Source organism: Chiloscyllium plagiosum, unplaced genomic scaffold (assembly GCF_037043375.1).
Source record: "Chiloscyllium plagiosum isolate Xiang-an unplaced genomic scaffold, Cpla_swu_hap1 HiC_scaffold_32, whole genome shotgun sequence".
Lineage (NCBI taxonomy): Eukaryota > Metazoa > Chordata > Chondrichthyes > Orectolobiformes > Hemiscylliidae > Chiloscyllium > Chiloscyllium plagiosum.
Genome location: NW_028270170.1, coordinates 23,652,060 through 23,675,595, shown reverse-complemented (window position 1 = coordinate 23,675,595; position 23,536 = coordinate 23,652,060). Strand labels below are relative to the sequence as shown.

At 40.9% G+C, this 23,536-nt stretch overlaps 1 protein-coding gene across 1 annotated transcript in view; it reads left to right on the top strand.

Annotated features, from left to right (window-relative positions):
• The window catches only part of LOC122539925 (beta-1,4 N-acetylgalactosaminyltransferase 2-like), an 88,478-nt gene extending 69,896 nt beyond the window's left edge, over positions 1-18,582 (top strand). Inside the window, exons 6-9 of the mRNA XM_087977602.1 lie at positions 8,342-8,522; positions 13,286-13,372; positions 13,468-13,655; positions 18,415-18,582. Coding sequence (XP_087833728.1) covers positions 8,342-8,522; positions 13,286-13,372; positions 13,468-13,655; positions 18,415-18,582 — 624 coding nt within the window. The remainder of the gene's footprint in view (positions 1-8,341; positions 8,523-13,285; positions 13,373-13,467; positions 13,656-18,414) is intronic.
• Positions 18,583-23,536: the final 4,954 nt, after the last annotated feature.

The following is a 23,536-nucleotide window of genomic DNA, read 5'->3' as shown; positions in this document are numbered from 1 at the left end:
GTGTCTGGAAGTCCAACATGGACTGACGAGGCTCAGTAGAGGTGTTCTTACTTCAGAATCAGAAGATGGTAGGCCCTTGTCTCGGCATGTAATGAAGGCTAAAACGACAGTGTATTACTGAGAGAGTCAGAGACACTGCCTTTTAGATGAGATTAGATTCTATTCCTGTTAATTAAACTCACTTTCACATCAAGAATAGAATTATCCAATATTTGGATTAGTCAAATAAATGAGTGAAGTATGGATGCAAATGTCATGATAAAAATATTCAGTATTATTTCAATACTATTCACTTTTGTATCATTTCCTGATGAGTTGAAAATAATTTGCCTGTCCACCTTACAAAGCTTGATTTGTATTCAACTAAAAATGCCAGCAAGAAAACAACAGATTGCACATGCAAATTGTAGAACTAAGAGAACAAAGAGCAAAGAACAATACAGCACAGAAGTAAGCTTTTCATCTCTCCAAGCCTGTGCCAACACATTTTGCCTTTCCATACTAAAATTGTCTTCACTTACAGGATCCATATCCTGCAATTCCCTCCTTATTCATGTATTTGTCAGCTATTTGCTGTCACCACTTCCTCTGGCAGCACAGTCCAGGCGCTCACTACTCTTTGTGTGAAAAATTGCCTCGCACATCTCTTTGAAAGTTCCTCTCTTGCACCATGAAACTGTGTACCCTGGAAACTGACACCTCCAATCTGGGAAAAAACCTCATACATTGTACTCTCTCCATGGCATTCATGATGTTATAAACTTCTATCAGGTCACCTCTCAAACTCCTGTATTCCAATGAAAATAAACCCAGTCTTGCCAACCTTTCTGCATGGCTAAAATCCCCCTTACCAGGCATCACCATAGTAAATCTTATCTGTACTGTGTCCAAAGTATCCACATCCTTCTGGTAGTGTGGTGACGAGAACTGTACACTGTTTTCTAAGCATGGCCTAATTAAAGTTCTACAAAGCTGCATCATAACTTGTCTATCCTTTATACTCAATGTTCCCTTCCAATGAAGGCAAGCACACCACAGGCCTTTTTTCACTACCATGTCTACCTGCACTGCCACCTTCAGTGATCTGTAGACCTCCCACCCAGATCCCTCTGCATATCAATATTCCTAAGAGTTCTGCCATCCACTGGCAGAATTTCCACCTGGAGTTGACCGTCCAAAATGCATCACCTCACATTTATCCGGATTAGACTCCATCGCCATTTTTCTGCCCAAGCCTCCAATTAATTTATATCCTGCTGTATCCTCTGACAATCCTCCTCACCATCCTCAACTCCACCATTCTTTGCATCATTTGCAAACTTACTAATTAGACTAGCTATGTTTTCTTCCAAATAATTTATGAGGTCCCAGCACTGATCCCTGTGGAACACCACTAGTCACAGCCCTCTAATCCAAAAGGCATCCTTCCACCGCTACCCTCTGTCTCCTGTGACGAAGCCAATTCAGCATCCATCTTGCCAGGTCACTCCTGATACCATGTGACTTCTGTACCAGTCTGCCATGAGGATATTGTAAAAAGCTTTACTGAAATCTATGTAGACAATATCAACCACTTTTCCCTCATAAATCATCTTTGTCACTTCCTCAAAAAACTCGATCAAATTAGTGAGGCACAACCTCCCCTGCACAAAACCATGGTTTCTATCACTAATAAGTCCATTTGCTTCAAAATATTTATAGATCTTGTCCCTGAGAATCTTTTCAAATGATTTCCCCATCCCAGATGTGACACTTACAGGCCTGCAATTTCCCTGCTACCATTCTTAAACAATGGGACAACATTGGCTATTCTCCAGTCCTCTGGGACCTCACCTGTGGCCAAAGAAGATACAAAGATTCTGTCAATGCTCCAGCAATTTGTTCTCTTGCCTCCCTCAATATTCCAGGATTGATCCCATCAGGACCTGGGGACCTATCTATCTTAATACTTTTTAAGGTGCACAACACCTCTTCCTTCTTCGTGGCAACTTGGCTTAGAAACTCAACACTCCCTTCCCTGAGACCATCCTCCACTAATTCCATCTCTTTGATGAATATCAACTCAAAGTATTCATTTAGGAAATTATACTCTCAAACCACAATTAACAGTATCAACAGCAAAGACTCAATGCTTTTTCCTTTGCCGTTCCTTTATCAGACTTTGGTGTACATGTCTTGATTATCCTCAGTTAAATCTGACTATTACTTTGAAATGAATCAAACTGTACCCACTAAATGGCATATAAAAAGGCCTTTTACGGTGCAGTGTTAGTGTCCCTACGTCGAGGCCTAGAGGCCCAGATTCAAATTCCCATATGATAATTTTATATTACTTTTGTGTCTTCCTGTTTCTTTGTGCTCCCTCTCTCTTTCTATCCCTCTCTCTCTCTCTCTTTCTATCCCTCTCTCTCTCTTTCTATCCCTCTCTCTCTCTTTCTATCCCCCTCTTTCTCTCTCTTTCTATCCCTCTCTCTCTCTTTCTATCCCTCTCTCTTTCTCTTTCTATCTCTCTCTCTCTCTCTCTCTTTCTATCCCCCTCTTTCTCTCTCTTTCTATCCCTCTCTCTCTCTTTCTATCCCTCTCTCTCTCTCTTTCTATCTCTCTCTCTCTCTTTCTATCCCACTCTTTCTCTCTTTCTATCCCACTCTCTCACTTTTTATATCTCTCCCTCTCTCTCTTTCTCACTCCTCCTTCAATTCTGGGTGCCTCCTCTCCATGATTTGGTGTCAAATTGTTACATTTGACAAAGGAAGACGAAAACCAAATCATATCGAAATAACTCCACAAGAGGCTGGTATTCCATCATCAAGTTACACTTTATTTACACATGAACCATCCTTGACTTTAGTACTGCCTCTTCAGAGTCAGCTACCAGAGTGGCAGTATCTCTGACACTCCTGTTTTTATCTCTCAGCCAGGGCTCTCTTATTGGATCAGATTAAGAGCCCAAATCAGGGGACTCCTATTCTATGATGTCCACCTGGCAGATCTTGTAACAATCATTACATCCCTCCCCCTCTGAGTCCAAGGGCATTGACCAGTGCTTTATCTTGGAGACCCTCTTGGGACGTTTCAACACCAGGGCAGGTTCCTTTGACTCAGCATGACCGGGCAGGAAGTAATGGAAGGGAGCTCACCTCTTCCACCAGGAGCATCTGGGCAGAATTTCACTCTCGCCTTCCGGCGACAAAGCTGTCGAGGCTGTTACATCCATCATGTTCACCTCTGATTCAGAGAACTCATCAATGCTTGATGGAATGGGTGAACCCATAGGTTCCAGCAGTTTTTCCAACTGTTCCGAGGACTTAGGCTTGTTTTGCTCCTGCAATATTTGCAAATTCATATGGCCCGCATGTTTGTCCATGACCATCACACCTACCCGAACTATCTATGTCACTGATTCTGACCTCCCGTCAACCATGCCTCTTACCTGTGTGGGGCCTTTTTCACGATTCTTGCACCAAACATTGCCCCCCCGTAACAAACCGTCTCTCTCACTTATGTCTGGATTGGCATTCCTGAAGCCATTTCATCCTTCCCTCCCTCCCTGCATGTCCGGAAAGATCAGAATTAACCTGATGCAGAGTCATCTCCCCACTAGCAAGTCAGATGGAGATATCCCTATAACTGCATGTGGGGTGATCTTATAACCAAATAGGAACTGGGACAGTTTGGTATTCAGTGAGCTATAAGCTGTTTCCTTAAGTCTGCCTTCAGAATTTGGATTACTCTTTCGGTCAGACCAGTGGATGATGGGTGATATGGAGCTCTCCTTACTGGTTGGATCCCATTTGACTTTAGGAAATGCTCAGACTTCCTGCTGGTAGACAATAGCCTATTATCTGTGACCAACACATCCGGTAGTCCATTTGTTGAAAAAGATGCATGCAGTTTTTCATTCATCATCGTCATGTTTGATGAATGAACTCTGTGCATATCCAGCCACTTTGAGTGGGCATCTACCATGACCAAGACCATTGAACCCATGGAAAGACCTGCATTGTTGACTAGCAACCAAGTCCACAGTTTACCTAACCATTCCGAAGGATGTGGGAGAGCTGCTGGCAATAACGTTTGTCCTTGTTGGTTGTCTGGGCACTGCCCCAAAACAAAGCGGTTACGTACGCAACCAATCCTGGCCACAAGATATAACTTCTCACCAACATCTTCATTTTGGAGGTTCCTGGATGATCCTGATGGAGTCCATCCAGTATCTGTCAGTGGCCTTTGCTTGAGACAATCACGCTTGCTCCCAATAACAATACACCATCCTCAATGGTGATCAAGTCTCTCCAGGTCCAAAAATATTTCAGTTCTGGTTCTGATGACCCTTTGGTTTCCCCATCTCCCCACCAGCTATTTCAGTTTTGAAATGACCACATGGCCCTACATCCAAAGTCTGACATTGTCAGCTGTGACTGGGAGCATGTCTGGAAAATTTAATATCATGACAGAAGCTTCCATTAAGTGTATCACCGTGATGTATCTGCTACTCAGTCTCCTGGACGGTGTTCTGACTTGTAATTAAAAACATTTAGCATTGGAGCGCACCACTGAATGTGGCCTAAAGCTATGACCGACACTGCCTTGCCTTCTTTAAGTAGACCAAATATGAGTTTGTGGTGTGTGACTATCATAAATTTTCATCCATCAAGGTATTGGTGGAACTTCCTGACTCCGAATTTGACCATCAATTCTTCCTTCTCTAACTGGTGCATTTACACAGCACATTAGCTAAGTCTTGGGTGCATACGCCATTGGGCATTCCTCTCCATTGGGTCACTTATGAGCTCATACCACATCGATGCTATATGGAGAGGCATCACATGTCTTTCTTGGGATCATAATATCCTAACACTTCAGACAATGATAGCTGTTTCTTTATTTCATTGAAAGCTATGGCTTGTCTTTGCGACCACTTCCAAGGCTGACCGTTTTTTTAAAGAGTTGACACAAAGCTGCCAGAATGGAGACCAGGTGATGTTTGAACTTTCTATAATAGTTTATCCAAGCTCCAGGACAGATGTGGGAGCTGGGCATTTTTGATCACCCTCCCTTTCTCTTCCAATTTGTTGACTCTGCAGTCCAAGTAGGTCACTTGGGGGACTTGGAGCATACATTCTTCCCTTTTTAGGTGTATGTCTGCCTTGGATAAATGCTTAAGACCATTCCCATGCTCTCTAAGTGTTCCTTATTAATTTTACCTGGCATTAGAAAGTCATCTAGGTAAATGGTGACCTGAGGTAGGTCTTACAAAATGTTCTCCAACGTCTGCTAAAAAATTGAACAGGCTGATGATGCCCTAAATGGCAGTCTCATACATTGGTACAAACCCTTATGGGTATTACTAGGAGGCTACTTCTGGAAATCCTCACCTAACTGCAATTGCAAGTATACATCGATCATGTCCACCTTCGTGAAGGAGAGAACCCAGCCAGCTTTGTGCAAAAATCTTGTATCCAAAGGATTGGATATTTATCCAGCGATGAAAAGCAGTTTACAGTTTGTTTAAAATGATTTTAAATGCTCTGAATGGCTGTTCGTTTAAAAGAAAGCCAATCTTCTCATAGAGTCATAGAGAAGTACAGCATGGAAACAGAACCTTCGGTCCAATGCGTCCATGCTGACAGATATCCTAAACCAAATTAATCCCATTTGCCAGCACTTGGCCCATATCCCTCTAAGCCCTTTCTATTCATATACCCATCCAGATACCTTTTTAAATGTTGTAATTGCACCAGCCTCCACCACTTCCTCTGGCAGCTCATTCTATACACACACCACTCTCTGTGTGAACAAGTTGCCTCTTAGGTCCCTTCTAACTCTTTCCCCTTTCATTCTAAACCTATGCCCTCTGGTTCTGGACTCTCCCAGTCCAGGGAAAAGACCTTGTCTATTTATCCTATCCATGCTCCTCATGATTTTATACACCTCAGACTGATTCCAAGCAGGGAATCTGTTGGATGCGTGGAAGTTAGGAGAAAAAAGCCAGTTTTTTTCTGCTTGGATTACCTTCTGTCATAGATAGGCAACTCCTTGCATTGATTAATACTTCTATTTAATTGTAGTCTTTTTATATTCCTCTGTCATAGTTCAACCATGACACAGTTGGGATACTTTGTCATTTAATGCAAAGACATATCCCACTGAGAAAAGAGGATTGTAAGAAGGGGGTAAACAATCACAATAGCATCAAATTGAAAGAAAAAGCATACAATGTGGCAAAGATGTGTGGTAAACAGAGGATTGGGAAACTTTCAAAACAAACAATAATAAAGAGGTAGGAAATAAACTATGAGGGAAAACTAACAAATAATATCAAGACAGCAAGAGTTTCTTTAAATATCTAAGAAAGAAAAGAGAGCTAATGAGAACAAAGACCACTTCGATAATGAGGCTGGGAAAATAATCATGGGGAACCAGGAAATGGCAGAGGTGTTGAATAAATATTTTTCAACAATCTTCATTGTAGAAAACATAGTAACATTTAAGAAATAATAAATAATTAATGGGCAAAAGGAAGATCAAGAAATACATTATGTAAGACTAGAGAAAAAAATAAGAGGGAAGTCAATGGAGCTAAAAGCTGATAAGACCCAAGACCTGATGTGTTGGATTCTAGGATATTAAAGGCTGGAGCTACAGAGATATTGGATTCATTGGTAGTAATCTTCAAAGAGTACATAGATTCTGGAAAAGTCCTCACGGATTGTAAAATTTCCCATTTATTCAAAAGGGAAAGAGACAAAAGTAAGGTAAGTATAGGCCAGTTAACTTGACATCTGTTGTTGAGAAAATGTTAGAGTCTATTGCACAGATTATAATGGAGCATTTGAAATACATAATATAACCAAGCACAGTCTGCAAGACTTCATGAAGGGGAAATAGTGCTTGACAAATTTGTTCAAATTATTTGTGGATGTAACAAGCAGGATAGCTAAAGAGAAACCAGGAGATGTAATATCTTTGGACTTCTAAAAGACATTTGATTGGGTACAGTATATTGAACGTACTTAATCTGAAAGCCCTTGGTGTTTTCGGTGGTATTAGCATGGATAGAAGATTGGCTAATTAACAGAAAACAGGGTAGCAATCTTGAACTTGTGAAGTGCCACAGAGATCAGTACTGGTGTCAAAATTATTTAGAAGATACACTAACGACTTGGATAAAGTAAATTAATATGCTATTGCCAAGTTTACGGAAGGCACAAAGTTTGGTGGGGGGGGCAAGTGGGAGAATAACAGAGTGTAGAGAGGGACATAAATAGGTTGAGTGAATAGGAGAAAATCTGGCAGATGGAATATAATGAAGGATAAACTGAGAACATGTATTTTGGCAGGAACAATAGAGGAGCTGAATATTATGTATATGGAGAAAGATTGCATTCAGCTGCAGCACAGAGTGACTTGGGTGTAGTACTTAAATTTCACAAAAAAAATCTACTATCAACTTTAGCAAGTAATAGGGAAGGCAAATGGAATGTTGGCCTTTATTTCAAAGGGCTATCAGTATAAAAATAGGGAAATCTTGCTAAAACTATACAAGGCACTGGTTAGACCACAGCTGAAATGCTGTGAACAACTTCATTCCCCTTAATAAGTTTAATAAGTTGGGCCTGTGTTCACTGAAATGTAGAAGAATGAGAGGTAACTTCATTAAACATATAATATTCTTTGGCAGCTTGACAGTGTAGATGTTGAGAAGCTCTTTCCCATTGTCTAGGAGCTTCTAGAGTCAGAAAGCATAATCTCAGAGTAAGGAGTTTCCCAGATAGGACAGAGATGACTAGAAATTTCTTCTTTCAGAGAGTAGGGAATCTGTGGAGTTCTTACAACAGAGGGCTTATAGATCCTGGGTTGTTAAGTATGTTCAAGGCTGATATAGATAAATGTGATGTAGGTTTAGGGGTAAATGTTGATCAGAATATCACAGATGACACACCTGTTCTTTGTTATTTTATATCTCTTCAAGCAAGTTGATGATACCTTAACTGAATACCTAATATCAAAAGACAACATTCCAACAATGCAGCAATCCCCCAGTATTTTATCAGAGTGTCAGGATTACTTGTTGCACTCAAGACCGGAAGTGGAGTATGAATCTGAAGCAGGCAACTCAGAAGCAAGTGTACTCCCAACTTAGCCATAATTGACATTCACTTACACTCTATTCAAATAATAAGTAGTGTGATCATTTACTCAAAAGAGTTTAAGTATCACTATCTTTTCCAGATGCTCAGTTGCACAAGCATCTGTAGCATTCTAGAGATATGTCTCGCAAACTCTACACCACATTTTATGCATTTGTGTGAGCTTAATTATCTATTTTCTTGTTATTTAGGTGAAACTAACAGCTACACAAGGAATATTTAACACAATTGCTGAGGTCCCCAATGGTGTGTTGAAAGGATTAGGTGAAAAAGAGTTAATATTAAAAAGCCCAAACTTGGAATTCATTAATGCTGTGCTTAAATATATTACTTACACAAGCACAGTATACCATATCAATACAGTTGATATAGGTAAGTACAGCACTTAATGTTTTATTTGTTAATATAGTCTCAAAATTCCTTTCCATTTAATATGAAGGTGAAATCAACCCCATAACTGACAAATTTTTCCAAAACTCCCTATCTGACATATGCATCAAAAACAAACTTCATTTTAATTACTGCGCAGTACTGGCCATTCAGTCCCGATGAATTTTCAGTTATTATTGCTTCACTATGCTAAAAGAAATTTTCGCTAACAAAATGATTGCCCTTTGTAAATCAGAAACTTCATTTTCTAGTTAGCACTGGCCAAAGTTCTGAATGCAGATCTCCCCAGTCATCAAGACATCAATTTTAATAAAAGTTGCATTGTTCATCCCTACCACTGCCTTCGCTCACTGGCTCGTGACAGCTTATCAATGGACTTTATTTACCTCTAGACTTACCGACTCCAAAGTGCCTCACATCAGACTTCCATCTTCCATCCTTATAAAATTGAGTTGATCCAAACTTCTTCTCCCAGAATCCCAAGTTTTGCCATATCCAGTTTACCATTCTTTGATCATTGACCTGCGTTGGCTTTCAGTCCATCTGTTTCTTGATTTTAAAATGTTGCTCCTTGTTTGCAAATCTCTGTATGGCTTCAAGCCTACCTCTCTAACCTCCACCTGCCCTGCGATAGTCCAGATTCCATACACGCTTCAAATTTTCACCTCCCACACAACTCCAATTTTAATCTTATTTATGTGGCACCTTCAAATGTTCAGGCCGTAAATACGTAATTATGTCCCAAAACAAAACACAAAACCCACACTGAGAAGTTTTCAAACTTGACCTACTCTTGGGAATTAAGGCAGGGCAGGTGACTGAGGTGTCAGTGGGGGAGCATTTTAATTCGATTAGTTTTAAAATAGTGATGGAAAAGGATAGACCAGGTCTAAAAGTTGAAGTTCTAAATTGGAGGAAGGCTAATTTTGACGGTATTAGGCAAAAACTTTCAAAAGTGGATTGGGGGCAGATGTTCGCGGATAAAGGGATAGCTGGAAAATGGGAAGCCTTCAGAAATGAGATAACAAGAGTCCAGAGACAGTGTATTCCTGTTAGGGTGAAAGGAAAGGCTGGTAGGTGTACGAATGTTGGATGACAAAAGAAATTGAGGGTTTGGTTAAGAAAAAGAAGGAAGCAGATGTCAGGTATAGACAGGATAGATCAAGTGAATCCTTAGAAGAGCGTAAAGGCTGTAGGAGTATACTTAAGAGGGAAATCAGGAGAACAAAAAGGGGACATGAGATAGCTTTGGCAAATAGAGTTAAGGAGAATCCAAAGGTTTTTACAAATACATTAAGGACAAAAGGGTAACTAGGGAAACAATAAGGCCCCTCAAAGATCAGCAAGGCGGCCTTTGTGTGGAGCCACAGGCGATAGGGAAGATACTAAACAAGTATTTTACATTAGTGTTTACTGAGGAAAAGGACATGGAAGATTTGGAATGTGTGGAAATAGATGGTGACATCTTGAAAAATGTCCATATTACAGAGAAGAAAGTGCTGGATATCTTGAAACACATAAAAGTGGATAAATCCCCAGGATTTGATCAGGTGTACCCCAGATCTCTGTGGGAAGCTAGGGAAGTGATTGCTGGGCCCCTTGCTGAGATATTTGTATCATCGATAGTCACAGATGAGGTGCCAGAAGACTGGAGATTGTCTAACGTAGTGCCACTGTTTAAGAAAGGTGGTAAGAACAAACCAGGGAACTATAGACCGGTGAGCCTGACATCAGTGATGGGCAAGTTGTTGGAGGGAATCCTGAGGGACAGGACGTACATGCGTTTGGAAAGGCAAGGACTGATTAGGGATAGTCAACATGGCTTTGTGCATGGGAAATCATGTCTCACAAACTTGATTGACTTTTTTTTGAAGAAGTAACAAAGAGGATTGATGAGGGCAGGGTTGTGGACGTGATCTATATGGACTTCAGTAAGGCGCTCGACAAGTTTCCCCATGGCAGACTGGTTAGCAAGGTTAGATCTCATGGAATGCAGGGAGAACTAGCCATTTGGATACAGAACTGGCTCAAAGGTAGAAGACAGAGATTGGTGGTGGAGGGTTGCTTTACAGACTGGAGGCATGTGATCAGTGGAGTGTCACAAGGATCGGTGCTGGGTCAACTACTTTTCGTCATTTATAGAAATGATTTGGAAGTGAGTATAAGAGGTACAGTTAGTAAGCTTGCAGATGACACCAAAATTGGTGGTGTAATGGACAGCGAAGCAGGTTACCTCAGATTACAACAGGATCTTGACCAGATGGGCCAATGGGCTGAGAAGTGGCAGATGGAGTTTAATTTAGATAAATGTGAGGTGCTGCATTTTGAGAAAGCAAATCTTAGCAAGATTTATACACTTAATGGCAAGGTCCTAGGGAGTGTGGCTGAACAAAGGGACCTTGGAGTGCAGGTTCATAGCTCCTTGAAAGTAGAGTCACAGGTAGATAGGATAGTGAAGAAGGCATTTGGTATGCTTTCCCTTATTGGTTAGAGTATTGCGTACAGGCGTTGGGAGGTAATGTTGCAGCTGTACAGGTCATTAGTTAGGCCACTATTGGAATATTGCGTGCAATTCTGGTCTCCTTCCTACCGGAAAGATGTTGTGAAACTTGAAAGGATTCAGAAACGATTGACAAGGATGTTTCCAGGGTTGGAGGATTTGAGCTAACGGGAGAGGTTGAATAGGCTGGGGCTGTTTTCCCTGGAGCATCAGCGACTGAAGGGTGACCTTATAGAGGTTTATAAAATCATGAGGGACATGGATAGGATAAATAGACAAAGTCTTTTCCCTGGGGTGGGGAAGTCCAGAACTAGAGGGCATAAGTTTGGGATGTAAGGGGAAAGATATAAAAGAGACCTAAGGGACAACCTTTTCACACAGAGGGTGGTACGTGTATGGAATGAGCTGCCAGAGGAAGTGGTGGAGGCTGGTACAATTGCAACATTTAAAAGGCATTTGGATGTATATAAGAGTAAGAAGGGTTTGGAGGGATATGAGCTGGGTGTTGCCAGGTGGGACTAGATTGGGTTGGGATATCTGGTTGGCATTGACAGGTTGGACCGAAGGGACTGTTTCCGTGCACATCTTTATCCGTGACTCTAAATCTTCATCACATAAACACTCACTATACAGGCAAAGCATTTTGAAGTAGTTTCTGTTCCTGGACCAATTCACTCATATAGTACCTCATATAGCAAAATATCAGCAGATGCACCATTTACTACAGATCCCAAACATTAAGGTCAGTGAAATGAGTGTGTAAGCATCTTCAGCTTTCATGACCAACTAAATATCCACCAGAAAAAGGAAGACATGATTCAAGAAAACAAAAACATACTTTTCAAACTGGAATATTGCAAGTCAATTAAGTGGTTTAAGTCACTATCCCATGACTGGACACCCATTGGCATTCCAATATACTGTACCAATGACTGATAGGGTTTGGCATGTTTCCAGTTTGCTACCCATGTCACTCTTATTGACGTTGCTCGGGGAGGCATGAAGAAGGAGCTTTTTATAGCCCTCATGGCTGCATACTCAAAAGTTTTATCATGAAACTGGTGCTAAAGTTATCTCATTCATTCATTCTTGCGGAAAGAGCTCAAACTTAGGATCAATTGAGACAAAATATTTTGTAAAACATTAGCCTGGCAGTCCAAAAAGGAACAAGAGGGTGGATGGTCATGACAAAAATGATCTATTCTGTAATAAAATAGCCAACATTTCACGATGAGGAGGATAGTTGTAATAATAGTCTGAGGATAACATGTCTTGCTTGGAAGATCCAGAAATATCCTTCCTTTCCCAATGGCACAGATATAAATCATCATCAGATTCAATTCATTTCACTTTATATCAAGAATTGGCTGACATCACTGGCCCTCAACAACTTTCTAACACTATCAATGAAGGTTTGTATTCCAGAACTAGCAAAATTTTCCAGCACGTCTGTAACATTGACAGTGTGGAAATTTCCCCAGGTATGTCCTGTGTATAAAAACAGCTGAAACCCAACCTGGTCAATTATCACTGCATCAGCCATCTACCCATCAACAGCAAAGTAATGAAAGAGATTGTTGACAGTGATATCAAGTGGCACTTGCAAAGGAATAACCTACTGATTGACATTCAGCTCGGTTTGCACTGGTGCATGTTGGCTGCTGACTTCACTGTACCAGTCAGGCCAAAGCAGCCCTTGATTGGAATCTCAACAACAATCTTCAACATTCACTCCCTCCCCATCTGACAGACAGTAGCAGCAGTGTGTACCATCGACAAAGTGCATTGCAGTAACTTACCGTGCTTTTCCAACAGCACTTTCGAAACCTGCAACCTCGACCATTGAGAAGGGCAAGCATATGGGAACACCACAACTTGCAAGTTCCCCTCCAAACCACTCACTCTCCTGGCTTGGAACTATATCACTATTCCCTCAATGTTACTGGATCAAAATCTGGGAACTCTGTTCCGAACGGGACCATTGATATCTCACAGCCCAAGAGCTGCAATGGTTCAATAAGGCAGCTCACTGTCCCCATTGGGCAGTTAGTTATTGTTACAATACATGCTAGCCCAGCCAGTGATACTCACACCCATGAAGGAATAAAAAAAATCAGTTGTTGCAATCCTTAAATGTTTTCTGCTTTTTTTTTGTTAAAATCGGTCAGTGAATTTTCATATATCTCCTACTTGGAAAACGTATTGTTTTGAACATAATTTGCATTTTGTTTTATCTTTACAAAAGTGTCTTTTCAGTTTGAAGAACATGTTGCTGAATTTCCGATTATTATCAGGCAGCCCCCAATGCCACGGTTGTTTGATCCTGGACCAGGTAAACTTGGTTTTAATAAACCTTAGAGATTCAATCAATATGTTTAAATAAAATCTGTTTCTCTAACTAACTTAGATTATCTTTCCTTATTCCAGACAGTGACATCAATTCCTTGGTAACCATTACAACAAAGACATTTTTAAGATATCATAAGCTTCGAATCTTGATAGACAGCATTCGGAGCTTTTACCCAAACATGACGATAATAATTGCAGACGACAGTGAAGTTCCTGAAAAAATTGAAGGACCCCACATTGAACAATACATCATGCCATTTGCAAAAGTAAAATAAAGATTTCTGTATTCGATTTATATTTTATACAGGCTTGAAACAGAAGTTCGATTTGAAAGCACAATTCAACAATTTGATATTATATGACAACAGTGCTGATTTCTAGCCTGTCACACCTTAATGAGGTACAGAATACTGGAAATCGAGCCTTGATACTCCCAGAGTCATTACAAAAGTTAAAGATTTTAAAACAGTATGTGAAATTCTCAATTTGCCTGCCTTTCTAAACCCAGTTTGACAGGAAGAACGGACCAGGATTCTATACTTAACAAGAATGACTATTTCTTACAAATCAATAGATTCTATCTACAGGCAAACAACTATGAGCATATATAACTTGACTAGTTGTAACTCTAACCCCCTTATAAAGCTCCCCCTGCATATCCATTCAAACATACAAAAATATTGCATTCTGGGTAGAAGGAATAACTGGAAGGCAAGTCAATGGGCCCTGTTCACATGGTTTGCTGAGATGATCATTTTGTTTGTCAGAATTTGTTGTTTTTCAATCTCTTTTCTCCAAGTATTTTCACATCCTTGCAAGAGGCACAGAGCAACTGGCTCGCAAATTATAAAGTCTCTGCCTTTGTTGTTAAAAGCAACAGCTTACAGTGACTGGTGAGGGAAAATAAAATTGGCTTTCTTCAGACCGCAGAGAGATGTACCACTTCCCCTTCTGGAACTCTAAAGCAGGAGCAATTGGTCAGTTCATTAACTGAACCAGTCAACAGATAACGTTTAGGGAATTGGAAGAGGTATTTATTCTGAGATGTTCAGTTAATTAAAAACAAAGACACCTTCCCATTCTATCACATTAAATCTCAAGTTCTGAATTCTTCAGATGTGAGCTGCTTTCCATGAAAACCAATCTGGAAATGGAAACATCAAAGCCCTTTTCCAATTCAACACATTTATTACTCTTCATTGGTTATTCTTACTGATGATGTTTGCCCCTTAAAATGAGTTACCAATCCCTGTGATCTACTCCATTTTCTTTCAGCACTGATTAGAATTTAATCCAGTCAACCTGATCAAATGCTTTTACAAAATCTGCTGAACAAATACATTCCTGTCCAAACCCTAAACTGTGTTCACTCATAAATCTTGTTCTATCTATTGCTTATCTTTTTCCACGTCACCCTGGAATACAAACGGGTCACTTTTTATTGGGGATGGGCTGGGAATGCTAACATCATTGTAGAAGAGAAAGCACTTGTAGTAATCACAGAAAAAAAGATTTACCAGAAAGAATGGATATTTCAGTAGCAACAAGCATGAGCTATGAAAAAAATGAACATTGACCAAATTAATCCAAAAGAACACTATCTCAAATTTGAAGTCTCGAAAACAAAATCTAAAAATCACGAAGAAACTTTCATATATTTAAGAAGGAAAAAAAACTAGAACTGTATAATGGAAATTGTAACAAACAAAAAGAAGAAAGATCATTGGGCAAGTCCATATTTGCTAAGCAGAGATATTTATGGTCATATAAGGATATTTGAGCCATGGAGTACTCTTGCTATGATTTTACAGAACTGCACATCACTGGGGTATGAATAGCACAATGTGGGTGGCATTAAAATAACTTGTATGGAACACTCTGTCAAACAAACGCTGGAGATCAGATTCAAAGGTGTGATGCTGGAAAAACCCAACAGGTCAGGCAGCATCCAAGGAGAAGGATAGTGATGTTTCAGGCATAAGCCCTCCCTCATGAATGTGGGGTGGGGGTTCCCAAGGGAGCTGAGAGATAAATGGGAGGAGGGAGGAGGTAGCTGGGAAGACGATAGGCAGATGAAGGTGGGTGGTGATGGTAATAGTTTGGAGCGGAGGGTGGAGCGGGTAGGTGGGAAGGAAGATGTACAGGTAGGACAGTTCAAGAGGGTGGTGGAGAGTTGGATCTGGGATAAGGTGGGAGGAGGGGACATGAGGCTTGTGGAGGTTTAACAGTTCATCAACTTCATGAACACCTTCCATCCTGACCTCAGGTTCACCTCGGCCATCTCAGACACCTCTGTCCCCTTCCTGGACCTCTCCATCTCCATTTCCAGTGACAGGCTCAACACAGGCAACTACTTCAAACCCACCAACTCCCACAGCTATCTGGGCAACACTTCCTCCCACCCTGTCTCTTGTAATAATGCTATTCCTTACTCCCAATTTTACTGCCTTCACTGCATCTGCTCCCAGGATGAACAATTCTGCTCCAGAACATCCCCGGTGGCTCCTACTTCAAGGACCACAATTTCCCCTCCCACATGGTCAACAATGTCCTCCAGCACATCTCCTCCACTTCCCGCATCTCTCCCCTTGAACTCCACCCCTCCAACTACAACAAGGATAGAACCTTCCACCCCACTAATCGCCAGGTACAACGCATCACACTCCGCCCTTTCTGCCACCTACAATCAGACCCCATCACCAGAGATATAGTTCCCTTCCCATCCTTATCAGCATTCTGCAGAGACTGTTCCCTCTGTGATTCCCTCATTAGGTCCACATCACCCACTAACCCACCGTCCACTCCCGGCACAGTCCCTTGCCACCGCAAGAGGTGTACAACCTGCACCCGTACCTCCCCCCTCACCACCATCCAAGGCCCCAAAGCATCCTTCCACATCCAGCAAAGATTTTCGTACACATCCAAACACCTCATCTACTGTGCCCATTGCTCTCAATGAGGTCTCCTCCATATTGGAGAGACAGGACACCAACTTCGGAATGGTTCAGGGAACATCTCCGAAACATCCGCACCCAACAGCCCCACCACCCCACAGCCAACAACTTCAACTCCCCCTCCCAATCCACCAAGCACATGCAGGTCCTGGGCCTCCTCCACCCGCCAAATCCAAACCACCCGATGCCTGGAGGAAGTACGCCTCATCTTCCGCCTTGGGACCCTCCAAACACACTCATCAATGTCTGCCCTCTTGAACTGTCCTACCTGTTCATTTTTCTTCCCACCTATCCGCTTCACCCTCCATTCCGACCTATCACCATCACTCCACCTGCATCTACCTATAGCCTTCCAAGCTACCTTCCCCCCAGCCCAACACCCCTCTCCTATTTATCTCTCATCCCCTTTCAGACTCCCCACATTCCTGATGGAGGGCTTACGCCCGAAATGCCGACTGTCCTTCTCCTCAGATGCTGCCTGACCTGCTGTGCTTTTCCAGTGCCACACTTTTTGACTTTGTGAAACAAAGCAGAGTATAACTCACTGACAGAGACACAGCATGTGGTCATCAACAGTCACAGAAGATAGATTATTGATTACCTAATATAATTTTGAATCTGGTATAAAATTATCATCTATGATAGTATTTAGTATAAGCTTCAGTGAACAGTGTTACTTGGAAGAATAAGCCTGAAAACTGTCTTTGACTTGTCTGTTCTTGAACCAGTCTTACTCAAACATAACTATCATCATGTGGCATAAAGATACACAAAAATCACTAACTAGAAAGCTGAATAAACAACTCAAAAAACAACCCAGACAGAGAATGATTATAGTCTGTTTTGGAAATGGCTGTCAATGATGGTACAATTAAAATTGAGTTTGTGCAACATTCCAGAATTTGACATGCACCAAGATCTCATTGGATTGTAGGGTTGGACAAGAATCTAGCGATGGGGAATTTTGCGGGGTTGACAAGGCAGGGGAGCGCTGTATGGATTTGGAAATACAAATTTCATGTTTGACAGGCATTTGGAAGTGGAACTTCACGTGATTTTTTTTTGTCTGATGGTTTTGTTTAGTACTTTATCTACTTTGTCAGTCTCATCTTAAGGAGGTCTCTTGTCTATTCCAACATAGCCATGGTCAAAGCATGAGCAGCATTGCATCTTCATCCTGAGTTTGTCTGAGGATTTCATAAAGATGTCATGAGCCATGTTTGGAGGGGTGACCTCTTGTCTCCCAGCAGCCATCCCATGGACCTTGGAAGGATGCTCTTAGTTCTCCAATATGGAAGAGTCATTGCAGCTCCCATGTTAATTGATGCAATCGTAATTTGAGTGAAAGCTTTCTTGGTAGGTGAACTCTGCAGGTTAGTGATAGTTCACACTCAAATCAATGTGGGTTCAGTCAATAACACCTTGAATCTGGGGAAGACTGAAACTGTGGAGAATCCCATTTCTCTTCCTCATGGGTGAAGTACATGAAAATCTGCACTCATGGCAAACTGGCATCAGTTACACCCCACATGCATTTTATGGATGGAGGATTGGTGGAGGTTGGTCATTGAAATGAATTGCTGACATAATGATTCAGGGTAGCTGTGACTCCTTCTAAGCCTAATTCCTGCTCCAGCAGGTGACACAATTTAGTGATGACAGTGTAAAATAGCCTTACTCTTCGACAACTAAGGACAATGATGGTGAGATCAATATATGTGGGGATTCAATATTCTCCTCTGGATGGATTTTCACTTGCTGCCTCAATCTCCAGATGCTATGCAACTGCAGCTGATGTTTGCTGTTGCTGTTTTCTCCTTATACAATGTCTTTGTACTTAGATCAATGACATAACAATTGCAGCCACCACAATCTGTATGCAAGATACATGAGGAGATAATCTAGGATGAACAGAAAAGAAAGGTATTACAGCTTTATTGAAGGAAATCCTGAGCTCTTAAATCAATAAAAATTAACCCTCAAAAAGTGTAGCGGTAAGGCTTCCAATTTCAAGAAAGCAAATTCTCCTCATTTATTGATTCTGAAACTCTTGCCATTTTATTCTGCACAGGGATGGTTTGCTGGAAGAAACTTGGCAGCTTCTCAGGTCACAACTAAATACCTTCTTTGGGTGGATGAAGATTTTTTATTCACAAAACAGACGAAAGTGGAAAAGTTATTGGAAGTATTAGAAAACACAAACTTGGACGTGGTAAGAATGGAACTGGATGGAAAGTGAAAGAATTTTCTGAAATATTTCAACCTGATGACAATTTAGTTTGAAGCATGTTTTTTTCTTTCCTTTGTTCCTCCTTTTCTTCTTCCTTCTGTCACTCCCTTCCTTTTTTTGTCCTCCCTGTAAAAGAAGTTGATCCTAATGTCCTTTTTAAATCTTTCTCCTGTCACTTTAAAAATATGCCCCCGGTCTTGAAATCCCCACTTTAGAGAGAAGACACCTACCATTCACCTTATCTATACCCTTCATGGTGTTATAAACCTCTAAATGGTCACCCCTAAACCTCCTATGCTCCCATGAAAGAAGTTCCAGTATATGCAGCCCCTCCTTATAAAATCAAACCCTCCATTTCCAGCATGATTCTGGTAAATCTCTTCTGAACCCATCCCAGCTTAAAAATATCCTCCTGTAATAGGGCAACTACAATTGGACACAGTGCTCCAGACCAGCATCCTGTACAACCTCAACATAATATCCCATATTCTGTTAGATGACAACAACCACAACGGAGATGAGGAGATTTTCTTGTAAGGGTGAAGTGTTATGATCTGGAATTCCCTGCCTTATTTTGCAGTGAAAACAGATCCCATAATAAATTGCCAACTTAAATGGTTGCAGTAAAGTGGAATGAAATAGCTGAGTACCAATAGTCCCTATTTGAATAGAATCCAGCAAGAAGAGCTGTAGATAGGACTTTAAACTAAATGTGTGTGTGCGTGTGTGGTGGGGGGGGGGAAGAAGTGGGGGGGTGTATGCATTCAGTTATTGGGGAAATTAGAAAGCCCAACTTAAAGGAGCAGGTAAGAGTGCAGGTTAGCAATGCGGCACATGGTTACCAGACAATAAAGGTGAGGGATAGAACAGGTGAATATTTTTATGCACCAATGAATTATAAAGAAGTAGGGAAATTTAACAGTGGAACAAATTTGTATGTAAATGAATGAAACATTCACAATAAAATTAATGAATTAATATAAACCAAAGGGTACGATTTGGTAACAATTACTGAGACAAGGAAACCAGGTCTGGGAATTAAATATCCAGGGGTACTCAGCATTTCGGAAAGACAGACTGAAAGGAAGGGAGGTGGGGGTAGCCTTGCTGGTGAAGGAAGGGATCATGTTGTAATAGAAATGATATAAGCACAGGAGATCAAGATATATAATCAGTCTGGGTAGAAATTAGAAATAGCAGTAGGAGTAATCTAAAAGTCCCCAAACAGTGGTTCCGCAGTGGGGCACAGTATAAACCAGGAAATATTAGAGGCTTGCAAGAAAGGTTCAGCAAGAATCATGGGTGACTTGAACATGCACATAGATTGGAAGAATGAAATTGGCAAGGGTAGCCTGGAGGCAGAGTCCATTAAAGATTGTTTATTTGAACAATATGTTGTGAAACCAACCAGGGAGCAGGCTATTCTGGATTTGGTATTGTGTAATGAGGAGAGATTAATTGGTGACATCATAGTTAAGGATCCTCTAGGGAGTAATGACCATAGTATGATAGAATTCAAAATCCATTTTGAGGGTGAGAAAGTGGAGTCCCCTAGTAGTGTTCTGAAATTAAACAAAGGAAATGATATAGGCATGAGGGCAGATTTGGCCTGAGGAGATTGGGCAGGAAGGCTAAATGGTAAGACAGCGGATGAGCAGTGGCAGGTGTTTAAAGAGCTACTCAATTCCTCACAAGTAAAGTATATCAAAGTGAGAAAGGGCAGGGAGTAAAAACATCCATGACTAAACAAGAAGGTCAAGGACAATATAAAGTCAAAAACTAAAGTATACTATATTGCAAAGACTAGTGGAAGATTGGAAAACTTTCAGACATAAAGGATACTGAAAAATTAATAAAAAGAGCTAAGCTAAATTTTGAAAGAAAACTAACACAAAATATCAAAAAGGATAGTAACAGCTTCTATAGATATAAGAAAGGAAAGAGAGCCATTAATGTGAATGCTGATTCCTTGGAAGATGAAACCAATGAGTTAATAGAGGGGAGCTGGCAGAGATCCTGAATCAATACTTTGCCTCAGTTTTCATGGTGGAGTACAATAGTGCCATGCCTGTTAGAATGGGCAAGTCAGAGATAATAGAAAGGGCAGAACTTAGAACAATCACCATCGATAGGGAAAAGGTATGATGCAAACTATTAGGATTGAAGATAGACAATTGTCCCAGGCCTGATGACCTACATCCTAGGGTATTAAAGGAAGTGGCAACAGAGATAATAGATCCATTGGTTAAAATATTCCAAAATTCTCTGGACACAGGAAAGATTCCAGTGGATTGGAAAATGGCTAATAGAATGCCCTTATTCAAAAAGCAAGAGAGGCAAAATGTGGGAAATTACAGACCAGTTAGTTTTACATATGCTGTTAGAAACGTGTCAGAATCAACTATCAAAGAAGTAATATTAGGATATTTGGAAAGTCAAAATGCTATCCACCAGAGTCGGCATGGTTTTTTGAAAGGCAACTCATGTTTGACTAATTTGCTAGAGCTCTTTGAAAAAGTAACAATCAAAGTGGATAACGGGGATGCTGTAGATGTAATTTATCTGGACTGCATTTGATAAGGTGCAACAAGGTTGGATCAAATGGGATTAGCCTGGATAGATGAATGGCTGATGGACAGAAGACAGAGAGTCTGAATAAGTGTTTTTTTTTAGGATGGCAAGCTGTAACTAGTGAGGTGCCATAGGGTTCCATTCTTGGAGCCCAGCCATTCACAATCTGCATTAACGACTTGGATACAGGGAGGAAGGCTCTTTAACCAAATTTACAGATGACACAAAAAATACGTGGAATGGTAAATTGCAATGAAGAAATAACCTTACAAATAGACATTGATAGTTTAGGTGAGTGGGCCAAAATGTGGTAGATGGATTGAATGTGGATAAGTACAAGGTTATGCATTTGGGTCGAAGAACTGGGAAAGTGACCTATTATCTTAATGGGGAGAGATTTCGGGATGCTCTGGTGCAGAGGGATCTAGGTGTATTGGTTCATGAGTCACAGAAAGCTAGCAAGCGGGTACAGCTGTTCATAAAGAAAGTGAATAAAATATTAGCTTTTATAACCTCAGGATTAGAATATAAAGATAAGGAAGTGTTGTTGCAACTGTACAAGGTATTGGTGAGACTGCACCTGGAGTATTGTGCACAGTTTTGATCCCCTTATTTGAGGAAAGATGTAGTGGCATTGAAGGCAGTTCAGATGAAGTTCACGAGATTGGTCCCAGAGATGATGAGTTTGCCATATGAAGAGAGATTGAACAGTTTAAGCTTACACTCTCTGGAATTTAGAAGAATGAGGGGAAGTATTCAAATATTTGGATGAGAAGTCATAGTTTTAGGGTAATGGGTAGCAAAGTTAAAACAGAGTTGAGCAGAAACTACTTCTCCCAAAGAGTTTTGGATGCTGGGACAATGAGTAAATTTAAGGAAGAGTTAGACAGAATTTTACTTGGTAATGGATTGAGGGATATGGAGAAAAGGCAGGAAAATAGAGGTGAGGAGCATATCAGCCATGATTGAATCTCAGAATGCAGAAGTTCTTGTGGATCACAGCCAAACAAAATCAATGAACTTGGTTTGGGTTCTGTTTTGAGGATTGGGATATACTAAGCACAACTTTCCCATGGAACATTTAGTGGATGGAGAAGATATTGTAATGTGTGGATGTTTGATATGTGAAACAATTGGGCTTGTTACATGAAATAACCTTTTTCATTCTGTGCTATTCTATTATTATGCTTAACCTTTCCTGACTAATGTTTTCACAAGTAAAACTGAATTTGAAATCTTTCCTAGAGTTTTTCATTGATGGACTCGGCAGATTGCTCGTGGGATCGTGTAATGATGTCATTGTTGGCCATCAGATGCACCAGAGTCCAAAAAATGACACACAGAAAGCAGTTGAACAAAAATATGCAAGGTTTCGACGGCCCTCTAAGCATGACACAGATTTCAAACTTGCACTGCATTATTTCAAAAACCATTTAAAATGTTACACCAAAATTTAATGGGTAAGACTATACATGTCAATTTCTGATGAAGGGCTTTTGCCCGAAATGTCGATTTTCCTGCTCCTCAGATGTTGCCTGACCTGCTGTGCTTTTCCAGCACTACTCTAATCTAGACCCATAATCTTGACGGACCAATCCACGAGCTCTATCTCATCACTATCTCCTTCAGCCTCTCCACTCCCTTGATGTTATTGGGCTGCTTCTTTAATAACCACTCCCGGATACAGTGAACATTTCGACAATTCAACATTTCTTCTTTTTCTTTCATGGAATGTGAGCATCACTAGAAAGACCAGTAAATGTTGACCATCACTGCCGCCTTTGAAAAGGTGTTGACAAGCCACCCTCTTGCACTGCTGCAGTCCATTTAGTAAACATCAGGAAGACTGAGGCTACTTTCTTGCTTCCCATCACAAATAGAAATGATAGCTATAAATTCTGTCTCCTCCCCAGTAGTTTCAACCAAAGAGATCTTGGTATCCTATTTTGGTATCTTGAGCTTTGACCACATATGATGTCAATTATCAAGACCACCTACTTCCTCTCAACTATTTCGTCAGCTCCCGAAACCCTCATCCATACCCAGAACCCTCTTGAAGGTTGGACATATAGAGTAAGCAGCCAGGAGTCGATCTGTAGATGGTCTACAATAGGGAAGATAATCACTTGAAGCCAAGTGTAGGTGACCTTTGATAGTTGTACATTGTGACCACAGAGAAGCTGGAGGCGATGGCCCTTTGGAGGAGGGGTGTGGGGTGCTTTCTTTTGCCAAGAGAGATAATGTGCCCCGGACCCTTTCAGGGATGGTTTCTTTCCGCATGTTTGCTCACCTCCAACTACTCAACTATTCAAATACTCTTCTGACGGCCTTCCTTGGTGCTACCTTCCATTAATGTGAATTCGTTCAAAGTTCTGTTGGCCATATTTTGATA